General features: G+C 38.0%; 1 protein-coding gene across 3 annotated transcripts in view; it reads left to right on the forward strand.

Annotated features, from left to right (window-relative positions):
- LOC101851385 (serine/threonine-protein phosphatase 4 regulatory subunit 4) overlaps nt 1–16,762 on the forward strand; it is a gene marked incomplete at its 5' end in the record, with an annotated part of 64,507 nt that overhangs the window by 33,703 nt on the left and 14,042 nt on the right. For all 3 annotated transcript variants that reach the window (XM_013087429.2, XM_013087433.2, XM_013087436.2), the window contains 16 exon segments: nt 2,787–2,893; nt 4,019–4,126; nt 4,930–5,051; nt 6,074–6,196; nt 6,775–6,875; nt 7,403–7,483; nt 7,910–8,029; nt 8,789–8,866; nt 9,549–9,632; nt 10,378–10,560; nt 11,736–11,841; nt 12,484–12,776; nt 13,382–13,426; nt 14,389–14,469; nt 14,715–14,829; nt 15,417–15,521. In XM_013087429.2, the coding sequence (XP_012942883.2) occupies nt 2,787–2,893; nt 4,019–4,126; nt 4,930–5,051; nt 6,074–6,196; nt 6,775–6,875; nt 7,403–7,483; nt 7,910–8,029; nt 8,789–8,866; nt 9,549–9,632; nt 10,378–10,560; nt 11,736–11,841; nt 12,484–12,776; nt 13,382–13,426; nt 14,389–14,469; nt 14,715–14,829; nt 15,417–15,521 (1,852 nt within the window).

Below are 16,762 nucleotides of genomic sequence, written 5' to 3' on the forward strand. Positions count from 1 at the left end.
GGGGGGGGGGGGGGTGTTGCAGACAATCAATTCTGTAAGACCTTTTGCAAACATAAGATCATTTGAAATTTTGATTTCAGCAAGGCACTTGCAAAACTTGACTTTCTAAGCAGATATTTTATGGCAAATGTTAACGTAATTTTTGAAAAAGCATGTCCTTTCAATTAAATAGGTTATTACCTTATTGCCGATTGAAAAAATCATAGAGGTTTTTAAAAAAAATCTTCACATATTGTGTCCGTCACCTCATTTTCTGCGAAGGACCTTTGAAATTGTATTTGTATTTATGCTCTTTGTGCAATTGACTTTGAGCCTTTTGTACACCTGTCATCGATTAGTCTCCCGGCACTGATAGCAACTTCGTTTAGTCTGAATTTTTTGCTTCTGTAGCGAGGGAGATTTTTTTGGCATCTGCGAATATCGCTTTTACTCTTAGCTGACTGTCACACTTTCTCAATTTGAATGAGTTCAAGACTTGTGTTTTATTCATTTTGTTGTTTAACTGTGTTTAAGCTTTCAGTTATTTGCCCTTATGTTCACGTTCATTAATCGTTCATTCTGACCTATTGTGAACCCCAATTCAATAACTAATAACAGAACAATTTGTCGTTCCATCAATTCCCATTGGCGAATAGGGTGTCACTCTTCATCATTGGCAACAACAACAACAACAGCAGCCGCAACAATATCATCAACTACAGCAGCAACAACAACAACAACCATCCATACCACAACAACAATTAATTTGTATTGGTTTTGCTAATGCCTCTGGCTTTGTGATTATCATTATTTCTTTACTCCTAGCTAGAGCAATAGGAGATGTTTGCCGTTTAGCTGGCACTATCCAATGCGTTTAAGTCCTTCCTCCTCCTACCTCCCTCCATTCCCCCCTTTCCAACGCACACACACATACAAGTATGCACACGCGTGCGCGCGCACACACACGCACACACACACACACACACACACACACATTTTTACTCGATTGCGCATCGGACACACGGCCCTGACTCACAAATACCTCCTACAGGGAGAGGAGAAGCCGTTCTGTGTCGGATGCGACACAGATTTTACCATTAGACACATTTTAACAGAATGTCTAGACTTTGGAGAGATCCGAAGGAAATATTATAAATGCAAGAAATTGCAGGATATTTTCTCCGTCGTTGTTCCCAGCAGAATTTTAAATTTTATAAAGGCCATTGGCCTTTATGGCGAGTTGTAAAGTGAATCTGATATTATTAAAAATTTTTATTGTTACTTAAAAGTTGTTTTAGATCACAAATGTATTTACACCGAATTTGAATATTTTAACTTTTTAGCATTTTAAAGTAAATTAGTTACCAGTCGTGAAGTGAACTTTCGCAGAGGTGAACAACTTGTGTTTCGCGCGCTCATATGACCTTAGCAGTTGCGAGCGCCGTAAAACCTTATACTACTAAAAACTAAACTAAACACACACACACACACACACACACACACACAGAGACACACACACACACACACACACAGACACACACACACACACACACACACACACACACACACACACACACACACACACACTTGACAATATGTCTGCATACATAACACACACATCATAGGTGAATGGGACGAGTATGTGGTCAATCTTTTGGCAATCTTTCTTTCAATCTACTTCTAATTATTCCTGTCTGTCTTCCTAATAATGTCCCATGTAAACTGTGACTGGAGAATGCCACCGGGTAGGTCCAGTTTTAATGTCTTTATTTTACTTAACGAGATTAGGTTTTTTCGGTCCGTCAGTCTTCTTGTTTTGTTGGGGGGGGGTTTTGTCAGTGCAAAATGACCGTTTGATTTGTTTCTAATTAACCTCTGTAATGTTCCATATCATGTCAATGAGATTTAAAAAGGAGTGTCATCTAGACGTTGATGTAATTAGTCATATAAAGTATCTGAAACATTAAGCAGGTATAAATTTGATTTGTATTTTATTTTCTGACATTTTTGTAATAACATTCATTTATATTTTAGCGCTTTTATTCAGTCTCTACCTAAAAGTGACAGTTACTGATCAGTTGTTTGAGCCATGTCAAATGTGTGGGTAGTTGGTGGATGCTGTGGTGTGGTTTGCTTCTTCTGCATCTCTTAAATGTTTCTCTTATCTTGTTCTGTTACTAGTGACATGTGGCCATTATCTCTAGACTACTTTTCAACTGAGTGATACCCTGGCTAATGTGATTAACGATCTTTTTATTCATTGTGATCTGTGTTTCAAAGATCTTCTAGTGTGTACATTGTTTTGTTCTCCTCTTTGCTGTATCTGTACTGTGCAGCGTAAGATCGTACGCTAAACTATGAATTATGTACCATTAACTTTTTACCACATGTCATGGCTATGGATCGAAAATATGGATGGTTGGAAAGTGACTTTGGTTGGTTCTGCTTCTTTACTCTTCCTCTGTTGTTTCTGTTAATCTGTCTGACTATTTCTCTGCCTAAATGATGTTATTGTGTGTATGTGCGTCTCTGTACACAAACAAATAGATTTTTAAAAAATCCATGCTCTTTATTTGAGTGCAGATCTGTTGTTGGTTGTGTACACACACCTATGACTTGTGTGCTGTAGTTTTTTTCTCATTGAATCATATTGATTCAGTTTGTCTTATTTACTGAGTTCAACATTGTTCTTACATCGTGTATATTCCTTTGTGACTTTATAACCACTTTATAAATGGTGCAATTCTTTTACATTGCTATGTGGAACTAACATCAGAACTGCTCTCTCTTTCTCCCTACCATTTCAGATTTTGTCCATAGCCGTCAACAAAGGACAGCTTAGCCAGACACTCCAAGCCCGGATATCGTGTTGTAAAATTCTGGGAAAAGTGTCATCGGTGTTTGAAAATTTTGTGTGAGTTTCCAGATTACGTTTCCTAGCTATATTGATGTCTTTTTGTGGGATAATTATGGTATGGAAAAATTGCCCACTGGGACGATAAAGTATCAATCTTATCTGATCTCATGTTATAAAGATGCAGTTGTCAAGGACTTGATGGTATGTTTTTCGGTCTTGAAAGTTTAAAAATAATGAGAATTCCTAGACTGTGAACTGCACACATACTCTCACACACAGACAGACTCACACACACACACACACACTCACACAGACATAAACACACACTCACACACGTATACACAAACACACACATGCTCATACATACATATACTTAAACACATAAACATACACACTCACAGGAACGTTCACTCTCAAAGAGGCACTTTCATACACACACATCATTGTGCGTTCATGCTAATATGCACACACAAACAAACAAACACACCAAATACACGCACACATGCATGCACGATCTATTGTTCTTTTATTTGGGTTGTTTTGGGAATTTCTAAAACCTGGCATGGTCCTGTCAAACATGGACATCAAATTTGGAGGTCCTTCGTCCTAAATAACCTTTGCTGCATAAAAAAGGATTCGTTAAAGCAATGCCAAGCTTATTGCTAGCTCCACAATTCCTGAGGCCCTCCTAGGAATGTTGACTAACTCCTCATTGACCAGCATCTGTGGAGAAATGGTAAGGCATGAGTTTGATTGCAGTGTAGAAAAATGTTAATTGAGTATCCAAGTTTATCTGCTGGGGCTTTGTGTCTGACTCAGCCCAGGTTGGCCCTAACAACTAGATTTGAAGCTACCCATCTCCTGGATGATTTAACGGGGCCAAAACATAAATTGTCAGCAACCGTTTTACTGTTCTAAGCCCAGAAAACATTTTTCAGGAGAGAGAGAAAACTGTTTCATTGCAGTAAAAAATGTACCTACGTTATATGTGCGTTTTTTTGTTTTTCTTTTCAACATATAGAATTATTTGAATTTTGGCAAAACTTCTCGAGCACATGCAACCAATATCACAGGTTAAGAAACAACAATGAAGCAAGCTTTTCAAAATTTGAGGTTTAGTTCATCTGAACAGCTGCCCGATGATATTCTCAATCCCTCTGCTTCTTCTTGTCTGGTCTCCAGCGTGAAGAATGATGTGCTGCCCGTGGTGTCCTCGCTGTGCGGTGACGTGGAGTATGATGTCAGGGCCTGCATGTGTGAGAGGCTCGACGTTGTCGCAAAAGGACTTGGGTGAGTTGCTCTTTCCTTGGTTGTGTTTGCTTTAGAAAGAAAAAAAGTCTCAAACATGTTTGTAACACTGATTGCTAATACAATAAATTCATCACTGATTTCAAAATTAATTTTTGTTTTTGGGGGAGGAGGAGGGAGGGAGATTAATTTTTAACCCAAATCGTGAAATTTTATGGCTTCAAGACAAAGGGATCACCAAGGAAAAGATGGATCAATGAAGTCAAAGACACCCTTCAAAGGCACAATATGACATTCTAAAAGCCAAAACATGTGGTTCGTTACATCTCCTCACAAACCTTGTGGTACAAAGATGACAGAAAAAGTAAAAAGTAAAGTTGTTGTTTTTTTCGTACACTCTAACCTCTGAATATCTAATAAATTACTCAGTTTCTTCATATTCCTTATCGAGTCTCTGAGGTCTCTGCCAATGGCCATGGTTTTTTGTTGTTGTGCAGTTTGGCTGAGGTTTTTTTGTTTGTTTTACATCACTGTTATATTTTACTAGGATGTGTATGTATGTACATATAAATATATAATGTGTATAATATAATATTTTGTATATCTATCTACATATAATACGTTTGTGTGTGTGTATGTGTATGTGTGTGTGTATGTGTGTGTGTGTGTGTGTGTGTGTGTGTGTGTGTGTGTGTGTTTGTGTGTGTGTGTTTGTGTTTGTGTGTGTGTGTGCTTGCATATATTTATATGTATGAGAGAGACAGTAAATACTTAATGTTTGAAACACATTCTTTGCTACATGTACACTTCTCAAGCCCTCCCTTCTGTTTGTTTTTCTTGTCCAGTCTTGATCTGACCAAGTCCAAGCTCCTGCCCCAGTTGATAGAACTGTCAGAGGATGAGTCTCAAAGTGTCATATGTGCCTGCTTACAAACTACCACCAACATTATACCCATGTTAGACAGAGGTAAGCACACCACTTGTTTGCACAATTTTGAATTTAAAATATTTGGGAGTTTGAAAGTATTCTTGTAAATCAGTTGAGCTTCATATTTTTTTGTGTGAGTAAGAAATCTTTATTAACCTTGCTACTTATATATCTTTTGTGGTGTAGCAGTTAGGCGTTTTACCATTGCAGGCAGGAGATCTGAGAATGAATACCAAATGAGGGGGATTTTTATTGAGTATTTAATTATGTCTTTCTGCTGAGGTGTTGCTGTCCTCTCAGTCCAGGTTCACCATGACAGGTATGGTTGAAGCCGGGCCTCGTAAATGATATAAACTGTCTTGATGAAGACGTAAATTGCCTACATTACAAAAAAAACCCCAACCTTTTTTGGATCTGAATTGTTAAATTTTACTTTGTGACTTTTTCATCATTTCCGCTCTTCAAATTCAGAATACTGATGATAATATTGTTTAGTGCTGTTTTGCTTCCTGCATGCAGAAGTGTGTAGTTTAGTCTTGTGAGTGATCCATCTAAATGTTGGGGATGGACTTTATTGGTCCTTTCAGAGATGGACGTTTAACTTGGAGGTCCTTCCTCTTAAATATACTAATAGTGTTGATATACCTATACCATTTCACCATTTTTGACATCTTTGACTGTTTTCTTTTTTGAGGGTCCTTTTTTAAAAGCTGATGATGATAAGAAATTTTGTTTGGTCTTGCTCTATGGAATAATTCTAATTATCCCTTTTGATACAAGTTTTATTTTCCCTGGTAAGTGAAGAAGCGGAAAAGTGTGTCATTCTATGACATGCCAGGTATTTTTATATTATGACACTGAAAGAGTAACGGTTGATATTGATTCTTTCCTATTTCTTAATTAATTTTTTTTTTCATGATACTTTCTAGTAACACCTCTTGTCTTTGGCACATATATGGGCTATTTGTGTTGCAAATGCTGTAAAATTCTTACTAAAGAAAAAAACAACTGAAAACTGATATTAATCTTATTGACTGTTTTGTTTCCTCTATGCTATGCAGAAGCCAATGTAAATGCCATTCTTCCCATGGTGAGAGAGCTGTGTGAGAAAGCCATCAACAATGTAGACTCAACTTTGCCTGTAGTATCAAAGCTGTTTGGAAAATTATCTCATAGTTTGTTAGGTAAGTCCATCCTTCACAGCCCAGTCTATGTGTTGCTATTCACGACTTTGACTTCCCTATTTAGCATTATTTTTATTGCTTTCATTTGGTGTTTAAGATTTTTTTGCTTTTGTTGTTAGCTTTTATTAAATGTAATAAACACTTTGTTGTTTTGCAAAGTGTAATGGTTTCAGTATATGTGTGTTTGTGTGTGAGTGTGTGTGTGTGTGTGTGTGTGTGTGTGTGTGAGTGAGTGTGTGTGAGAGAGAGGGAGAGAAAGAGAGAGAGAGAGAGAGTGTGTGTGTGTGTGTGTGTGTGAGAGAGAGAGAGAGAGAAAGAGAGAGAGAGAGAGAGAAAGAGAGAGAGAGAGAAAGAGAGAGAGAGTGTGTGTGCGTGTGTGTGTGTGTGTGTGTGTGTGTGTGTGTGTGTGTGTGTGTGTGTGTGCCTGCATGCATCATGTCCCAGCACTTTCGGTATGCATGCATGAGTCTACGTCGGTGTATGTGTTCCAGAGAGAACTATCTAGTAGATTATAAAGTGATTCTAAATATAGTGGATGTAGGGGTTTTTTTCATGTTCAAAATTATTGTTTATTTCAGAGTATATGACTGTTGATGATAAAACATATTTCCAAGAGTTCTTCAAGAAGCTGACCAAAGTTGGTGTTTCTGAAAAGAAAAATAAGGAGGATACCGCAAAGGTAAGATGGAGATAAGCTCGAAAAATTTTTGTTTTGTTTATCTTCTGCATGTTTTCTAAGTGTGTACAAAAGGAAATATTAATATATCTTTGTATATTATAACAATTGTAATTTATTTACGCATCTTCAGTGATGTAAGAGTTTTCCGTGACAAAATATTTGAGATGCTAGGTCATTTTTTTCTCAAATCGTATGCTTTTAATGTACTCTGGATAGTAAGATATTTTTATGTAAATGTCAGCTGGGCAAATGAAGGATTAGAGGGTGGATTGTTAATATGCTTTACTTTTGTACTCTCACTCTGTAGTTTAAGCTGTTCTAATTTATATTTCTTACTGCTCTCAGTCACAATTATTACGTTGATGTACATTTCAACTTTATCAAAAGATGGAAAAGGATAAAGGTATTTTGGTAGTAAGATAAAAGTACTTTAATCAAAAGGCTTGAAAGAATGAAAATGATTTTGTATAAGTTTAAATATTCTTCAAACCACAGACTTACATCTGTTCTCTCTCTGTCCTGATCAGCTTTTAGAAGCGCTGGATGTCTTTGAAAGTGTTCCTGACAACAGCACCTGGACTCGACAGTATGCGGCATACAACTTTCCTGTGAGCTTCCACCATATATTTAATTCTCCTCTTGAGAGTTATTATGATTCTATTTACTGAATACATATTCTTAATGCAATCATGCAGGTTTAGCACCATGGCTTTTCTGACATTTCATTCCTTGCAGTGTATTATGTTAGGATGGATATGTCTATTCCGTTCAGCGGGGAGAGTTGTCAAGTGCTTCTTTCTTTTCTCCTAGTTATTTCTGTTTGTCATTTTTCTCGGTACTCTGCATAACCATTGTTGTCTCAGTTTCTTTCTCTTTACCCATGCAAAAATAAATAAATAAATAGATAAATAAATAAATAAAAGATTAAAATAATGGGCCATGGATAGGTAGTAAAAGTTTGAGAATTCCATGCCTATTTGATGTGTATATCATGTACATTGAGAGAATAAGGTTGTTTCTCCTTTCTTTTTCAGGCTATGGTGCTGTTTATTGGAGCCAAACTGTTTAGATTAGAACTGTACCCTTCTTTCACTCAACTGTGCAAAGACCCTCATATAATGGTGAGGAAGACAATGGCAGGAGGCTTTCACGAGGTAAGGGGATGAATGTTACAAGTTTGTTGTCTATATCACTAGCTCTACTGAAGATTTAATAGGGTTCAAATTCTAAAGGTTGATTTTGTTAAAATTATAAGCTTTTCCGATTTGTTACAATAAAAATATGATTTGCACAAAATAGTGTTTTCTATTTATGTAAAGCACTTAGGGCTGTGTGCAATGTGTGCATATGGGAGGTGGTGCTATAAAAATTATGTGCATCAATAGCTGTGGAAGTGCATTTATTCCTTTAGTTTTAGTAGAGGGTTTTACGGCGCTCGCAACTGCATAAGGTCATATGAGCGCCAAGGGGTGGGTGTCAACAGAGAAATCTTTACAGGGAATCAGACTTATTCTGCTCACCTCTCTAGCTTCAACAGCACAAGGTCTGCTTCAACTGTCAAGGCACCCCGGAAATGGCAGGTCACAAGAGAGTGACAAACATACAAAAAAAGTAAAGGAAAATGACTATAGTAAGGATTAAGAAAGAAAAAGCAGCAGTTCCCTGTTGTAGATCAGGCACAGTTATGAGCGTGACATGAATCGCCCATTTACAATTCTACTGTGCTTGAACGAGAAATGTCCCCCCTTTGGGAATGCATTTATTCCTGAGAGGCAGATGACATAAAGGCACTGAAGAAGATATTCTTAATATTTGTTTTATCTATTACTCATTATGACATATCTTATCAAATCTTAAATCAGTGTTAAGTCATACTGATTCCTGAATAACCTACTATCTGTTTATTGTTTCAGGTGGCCCGGTTAGTAGGGGCCAACATTAGCATAGTGTTTCCTGAACTCACCTCTCTGCTCAGTGATGCTGACCTGGAGGTACGTACTTGTTACTGGATTGCTCTTGTATGTCTTTTCGCATTTTTGTCTCTTGCTATAGGTACTATTTTTCCACCGATGGATGGATGGAGCTCCAGCTGTTAAGAAACTTGAATGCATTGATGTTTATGAAATTGTTGATGTGCATGTCGGAATATTTTTAGCTCAAATTTTTTGGTGAGTTTGATTATACGATTCTGAGTTTTAGTTTTGATTATAAACATCAACATCATAGTTCTTTTGTGTGCTCCAACTGATTCTATCTCCAGTGTTCAGCTGTATAACAGAACACTACACAGTGAATCAGGGTTATTTTAAGTGTTTCTTATAAACTTTGTTTGGTCAACGTACAGTATGTGATTTCCATGTTTATTTCATAGGTTTTTAATCGTACAAAGACTTTGGTTTTGAAATTTGAAGGGAGTTAGAAAGTAAAGACCTTAGGATTAGGTATGTCTGATAGGTTAGGTTGGATTCTTTTATGTTCTTTTTATGTTCACAAGTATGAAGTTTTGGCAAAAATGTTCAGGGGTAATCACATCATATTTGTTTGGTTATCCTTTCAAGTTTCTAGCTGCTATCCCATATAGCTCAAGGTAGTTGTAAATAAGTAAGATTTCAAGTTCTGGAATGTTTTTTAAAAAATATTTGATTTATGTTATTGTCTTTTTTCATCCAATAGGTTCTAAAGGCAATAGTACCGAACTTCCGAACCATCATGGGTGTTCTGGCGAATCAGGGTGTGGACCAGTTCACAGAACACAAGGTAAGGACTTTTCGTGGGTGGTTGGCGGGTGATGTGATATGGTATGTTCATCTAGTAGCACCACTGATCTTTATTTAACAAGCACATCTGGTGTTGCTTGAGTATTGGTTAGGCTGTTGGGCTTGCAACCAAAAGATCTTATGTCCTTGGAAAAGGCACTTTACATGAATTTTCCTTGTTTCTCCGAGGTGAAAATGGGTATTCGACTATAGACAGCAAAATTATTATTAACCCTTTTTGAGCCATACGGCCCTAAACCAGCCTTCCTGTCATGTTGCCATACTGGCTTTTACCGGCTGTCCCGACATAGAGCCATACCGGCTTTTACCAGCCTGACACGCTGGCCTGTAGTGCAGACTTAGAAATAAGAAAAGTCCTCTCTAAATTTTGATGCTGACGTCCTAGGTCTTTAATGTATGTGAAATCTCATTGAAATATACGTCATTTAGATTTTTTAAAAACCCCAAAAACCCCCAATTTCTTTGCTACACCCCCTGAACCTCGGAACAACACTGAAATTATTCGGTTCTAGGAAGCCATCAGCGGACGCCATTTTGGTTCTGTTGTGCTGAACTGCTGACCTATTTATGGTGCTGAGAGGGTTATAGAAAACTAAACCTATTTTCCCGCGCGCCCACATGACCTTTTTCAGTTGCGAGCGCCTTAAAACACTTACCCCCCCAAAAAAAATGAAAAAAGAAGAAAACTCTAGTCTGAGGAAAAAAAATCGCTTTCTCATGTGCAGGCTCACGTGGTCCAAGATGTGGTGAGCAGCTTCCTGCGTGCGGAGAGTATTGTGTTCAACTCTCCGTGCTGGCGCACCCAGCAGGCTATGCTGGAGTCCATGCAGTGTCTGTGGCAGCTGTGCAACAACGACTATGTCTACACCAAGGTGCTCCCCCTGGTGGCTGAGAAGCTCAAGACTGGGGTACGTTGGCGCCATGAAATTTTTTTGCCGACGTGTCGTCTTTTGTTTGACTTGTTGACTCATTATCGCCTCAGAACTATTTTGTCCAAAGTGCACTCTATAGTTAAGAACACTTTGGACAAAATATCAGTAGAGAGACCCTCAGCGGCATTTTGGAGAGAGCAACGGAGCGTCAATGGACTTGTCCGAAATGCAAGGATGTTGCTTACTGAAACAATGGACAATGGACAAAATGTTCATAGGCGACGACATATAGTCTCATCTTTTATATAGTGTCTGATTTTTAGACATAAGGCAAAAATCTATAATTATCGGATTGTTCCATTAACAAGAATGTTCTCTTAAATTGACAGTAGATAAGAGATTGTCTTGATATTTTATGGACACATGTTATATTTTCTCTTATTGTGAATACAGTTATTTTCAGCTACCAAGAAAGAAGAAATATTTCTTCTTTTTCTCTTTTGGAGTTTTTGGAAGCATTGGTTATTGTTACTTTTCTTTTCAGGTGAAATCTATACTTTCTGAACACAATAGGTTTTTTTGAAGTAGAACGTTTGGTCTTGCACATACCAATGTCATGAGTGAATGGGTATGGATATAGAAGCGTATCAGATTTGATAGAGTTGGAGTTACTAATCTTAAGATCGATGTAGACAAAGTAAATAGCCTGTGATGATTGCTTAAAGAAAGGTTACAGTTGTTGGTCCTATTGGATCTAAATGTATTTTTTGTTGTTTTCAAATATCTTAGTCAAAATATTTTCAGCATGGGTTATGATTCGAGTTTTCATGATGAATGTGGACTGCATCATACATACATGTCTAGACCCAAGGATTTTGATTTTAAAGATTCATTATGACTGGATTGCACAGAGTAATCTGAATTAGTGTTAGATTTGTTTCAACATCTTTTTGTGTAGTGTTCAGTATCTTTTTGTAAGCAAAACAAAAATTTTAAAATGCTCTTTGAATTTAACATTTAAATTCTATTCTTTTTTTTCTACAAAGTTGGTGATAATTTTCAGAGATTAATGCAAAGAATTGTCTTGTTTTCAATTATTCGCATCATATTTTCACTCATGTTTATTGGAATGATTAAACAATTGAGCCTTTAAAGTTAGTAACAATTTTGAGAGGGTGTTTACAAATATTTTGTCATGTTATGTTACCCAGAGGGCATTGCCGGTGAGGATAGCAGCAGCTAAAACTATCGTTATACTCACTCGGCACTTACGGTACAAGGAACAGAGAGAGGACATCTTGGCTATGTTGAAAGAGGGTAAGTTTAAATATAGTTTGTACTGTGTTTACGTCATGTCTTTTTTTTTTTCATTTAGTCAGGGCAAGAGAATCCTTAAAAGTGGTTGGTGGCTTCTTTCGTGTGGTTTCCTCCTCCTGCTTTGTTCCTCTGTAGTAGTGTTTTTCCTCCAGGGTAATAGCAGTAGATCTTTAGTGTGTCCTACTTTTTTCCAATTCTCCTTTATATTTGGTTGTATCTGTCATTCTTTCTTTTACCAGTTTGGAAGTGGTATAGCAGGTGCTGCAATGTTGTCTGTTCCTGTACCTTCCTTTCGCTGTCAATTGTCCTTGTCTGTTCCTAGAAGAATGTGGTTGTTTATCATCCTGACTCTTTGTAAGCAACAGACCAAGTACTTTTTCTGTTGGTAGCTGGAAGGTGCCACTGAGAGGTCCTGCTTCTTTAGCCTTCTTTGTTGTTGTCAATCTATCTTGCTTTTCCTTAGGGCTGAGTTGCCTTTGTCACATCAGTGTGCACTATCTTTCAAAAAAACCCAACAAAATGGCAAACAAAAAAGTAGAAATACCTTCTTTTTTTTTGCTGCGTTATACGACAATTTTTATTGTATTGTATGTGTCTTGCACAAATTGACTCTGTTTATCCTTTTTCCTTCGCGCATCACAGACTTCCATGGAAATGAAAGCTGCCATCGGCGAAGCCTCTTTGTAGAAATTGCTCGCTGTTACCTGGAGGTGAACTCTAAGCAAGCCTTCAAGGACGCCCTGTATGAGCACGTGTTGAGCCTACGCACCGACCGCGTCGCCACCGTGCGCATGAAGCTCATCTCCCTCCTGCCAGAACTCAAGCGGTCGCTCAAATTGCCGCGCGACCAGAGTTTGCGGACATCGCTGGACACGGTTGTACGTCAGATCATCGTGTATGATAAAGATCGTGATGTGCAGTATGCTGCCCAGCAGGTGGGAATTTAAAAAAATTTTAAGTTCAAAAAATTTTTCGTGGTGTTTGAGGGTTTTGTTTTGCCATTACTCCTTTGTCTGGTCTGTAAAAGATTGAAGTAAAGTTGAAAATGATGACTTTTAATTCTTAAGGTTGATTGTGAACTCTGTATCTATTGGTCTCCCTCCAAGGGAAGGAGGGAAGTGAGGGGGGGGGGAGAGGGGGAGAGAGAGGGAAGGGGCAGTGATTTTATATTGTATGCCTTATTATTAGGTTGTCTGGTTGATGTGTATGTGTGGTGTGTGTCTGTGAGAGAGAGAGAGAGGGAGATAGCAAGTTCAATTTTTATGCCAATGTGTTATACTGATGTGCGCGTCCTCTAGTTTTTGTTATTTTTTAGAATTCCATTTAATGTCTATGCAATTTAAAAAAATTAAACAGATTTTGTGATTGGTTTACACGTTAGTAAATTCAGTTATTTTGAAGTGTTATTATGAGAAAACAGTTGAAATGGGTAACAATTTTTATAGACCACTGTATATTTTTTGTCGATAAAATGTGCAGTCGTCAAAAATATTTGACACTTTAAAATATTTCACAATGTTCTTTTCTTCTTTACATTTAGATGTCTGAAGAGCTGACATTGATACAGGAAGGAAGTGACAGCACTGTAAGTGGAAGAGTAAACTCTTTTTTCTTCTACGTCTCCTCTCTCCCTCTGTCTTTCTTTATTGTCTTCAGAGTTTGCTGAATGCTGCAGTCCTTTTTAGAGGGTGTTTAGTGTGGTTTTGCTCCTCCTTTTCTATCAAGCATCTGTCGTCCATACCTCTCCTCCATTTTTCTGTTTGTTAGTCTCTTGTCACACCTCTAATCTTTGGCACTTATATTACCCTATAGTGTTGCTAGTGCGGGAAAACTTACTAAAGCAAACAATTCCTTTGTATTGAACTTGTTTCTCTGTAAATTTAGTACCTCTCTGTGCCCTGGTAAAGTGACTAGGTTGTTATGCCAATGTGCTTCTCTCTATCAAATACAAATTACTCAAAACAATTTCAATTTCTTATTTGTTGTTTCTGGACTGGGCGGTATAGATTTACATCACTCACTGGCTTCAAAATCATCTCTCACTGGCTAAACATCAGTCGTTGTTAACCTTGCTGGGGGTACTGATCCCTGCAAGTTCCATATGTGCATTCACCAAACCCTGCAAAAGGGATGAATGAAATAGACATACACACATGCTCACGTGCATGTGCACACACAGAGACACACACATGCACACACACACACACACACACACACACACACACACACACACACACACACACTCTCAGATACACACCCCACACCTGCACATATGCTGACATGCACAGACACACGTCTTTATCTCTCCTCCTTCTTTTTTATGTTTGTTACTCTCTTGTAACGCCTCTAATCTTCGGCACTTATATGACCTTATTGTGTTGCAAGTGCCGTAAAACACTTACTAAAACTAAAAAACACACATTGTCTTGACCTCTGCCAAAGTCCTTAGACTGGACTGACTCACTGAACCCTTCTGGTTTGTTAGAACCCGTGATAAGAACCACTGCTGTAAATTATTCTATTTATTTGAATCTTTTTTCTTTACAGAGAACCAACCGAAGGAACCTGACTGAAGAGGAAACAGAGGACCTCAAAAGAGAAGATGAAGAAAAGGAGATGATTGCAAGGGTAAAATTTGGTGTTCAAATTTCAGCTTACATAAACCTAGTGAGAAACCTTTTACAGTAAGATTTCTGTTGTCTGCAAGAGATCATCAGTTTGTGTGTTTATATTTTTGGCTCTTTAAAACTTTATATTGACAGGTTTGGTATTCTTTATCTGAGAATGAAGTATGGAAATTCAGCCAGGTTAGACTGCATTGCTTTGCATTAAAAACTTTTTTTCTTTTAATGTGTCCATTTCTTAAATTTCAGGAAGAAAAGGAGAAGAAAGATGAAGAAGCAAAACAGTTGAAGGGGAATGAAAAGAGGCATTCTTTAGTTGGAAACAAGAAAGAGACTCAGTCGAAGATTCCAGGTGCCAAGAAAGGTTGGTCAGGATTTTTCTACGCTTTCATGGACTTGTGTATAATCTGGTATTTTTGTTCAGAGGGTTTGTTTCAAAGAAAAGTGCAGAAAAGCTGGCTTTGGTTACCTTGCATGGGAGAATTTGTTTTCTACCATGACATGCACTCAGCACATTGATTTTTTTTTAAAGACACAATTTGGAGATTGGCATAAGCTGGCATAGTGGTCAGGCCCTTTGCCATTTCATGCAGAAGATGGGGAATCAATTTCTCCATAGGAAAGGAGTGGAATTATTGAACAACTGTGTCTTGGCTGTAAATACTGCCTCTGTGGTACTGGGCACAGTGCCCAAAACCCACAAGTTGCAGGATCTATCACTACTGATTTAAAAAAAGCTTTATTGTAAGAAAACCCCCCCACTCAAAACGGATGGATTAACTTTCTGCTATTGCTGGTTGGTATCTGTGTTAAAGCAGTACGAACAAAGAATTTATGTTTTATGTGTGTTTAATGTACTGATACTTAAGAACTTTAAGTCAGAAGTGTAAAACTTGACCCGTATTAATAATGATCAGTGTCAGAAGTTCAGTGGTACGTTTGTTCATTCAGGTACAATCAAGACCTCCCAGGCTGGCTCCAAAGGTGACGGCCCCCACCAGGTTCCAGGAAAACGTGTCCCAGCTTCTACTGTTGGTGGCAGTGTCTCCACTAAAGGTGAGTTCATTCTAAATATGTTTTTGGGTTTTTTTTTGGGGGGGGGGGGGGGTGTCACTATCAAGTACTTTGTGGATGGTTGGCTCGGGGGAAGCACTTTAGTGTGGTCTTTTCCTTTTACTTGTTTTTCCTGTTATATTTGACCCAATCGATTCTCTAATGAATGCGGGCATTATTGTAGAGACTCACCCTGACTACCACTAGGTGACTGAAAATGTGAGAGACAAATGGGTCAATAGGTGACCAATTTTCACGTTCATTTCTTTTTTACATTTTATCACTGTTTGTAAATGCAACTAATTTTCTTCCACATATTCAAGGAAAAAATTACGAGAATGTGAATTCCAGGAGAGGGTGTTTTCTCTGACTTTTAATTGATGAGTGTGAGTGGGGTGGGGAAGAAGTGGAGGGGAGGTTGTGTTTTTTTTTTGGTAGAACTCTCGCCCCACTTTTTGTTTGGCTTGTTTGGTTTCTCTTGGAAAAGGGAGGAGGGGGAGCTAAATGTAGTGCCATACTGTGTTCAAAGACAATCGCTCCAGTGGGGTCTCAGTATTAAATTTTTGTGTTAGCTTGGACCTTTGACAAATAAACTGACTCTCAAGGAACTAGATCCAAGACACAGTAATTGCCGAAAAAAGATGCAATCCTACACTTCAAGAGTTGTGACACATATGTGGCACCCACCTTGCTGAGGAGTTGCTCCATCTGCTGTTGGTACTGCTGACTGATATAGATATTCCCTGGCCAGCTCTGGGTGTCAACTTGTCCAAGCTTACAACCAGTTATATGTGTATATTTGGGAGGTTTATGACCCTTTATAATGGAGACTGAACTGGAAATGTATGCTAAACATACTGTTCAGAGGGGGTGGGGGGTGTTGTTGTTACCCACTACTTGAATTCACAGTTCATAATTTAAAAAGAAATCTGTGAATTCAAGTCTTTTGCGAAATGTTAAAAGTGGTTACACATCATACTGGCTGACTCAAATCATGAATTGAAAATGTTCATGAAAAATGAAATGGGCATAGTAGCAAAGGGACAAAAACTTGGTGTACCGAAAGGTTCTTGAGTTTTGTTAAAGAAAGTGGCTATTCTCACCCGCCCGGAAGTTCTCGCAAGATCAACTCCTCCCCTCTTCTCTCTCTCTCTCTGTCTCTTTCTGAATACTGTCTATCGGTGTGGACGATCAAATTGACCAAAACAAAGTTAAAAAATGATGTTAAAACACAAAAGTAAATT

This window comes from Aplysia californica, unplaced genomic scaffold (assembly GCF_000002075.1).
Source record: "Aplysia californica isolate F4 #8 unplaced genomic scaffold, AplCal3.0 scaffold00021, whole genome shotgun sequence".
NCBI classification, from domain to species: domain Eukaryota; kingdom Metazoa; phylum Mollusca; class Gastropoda; order Aplysiida; family Aplysiidae; genus Aplysia; species Aplysia californica.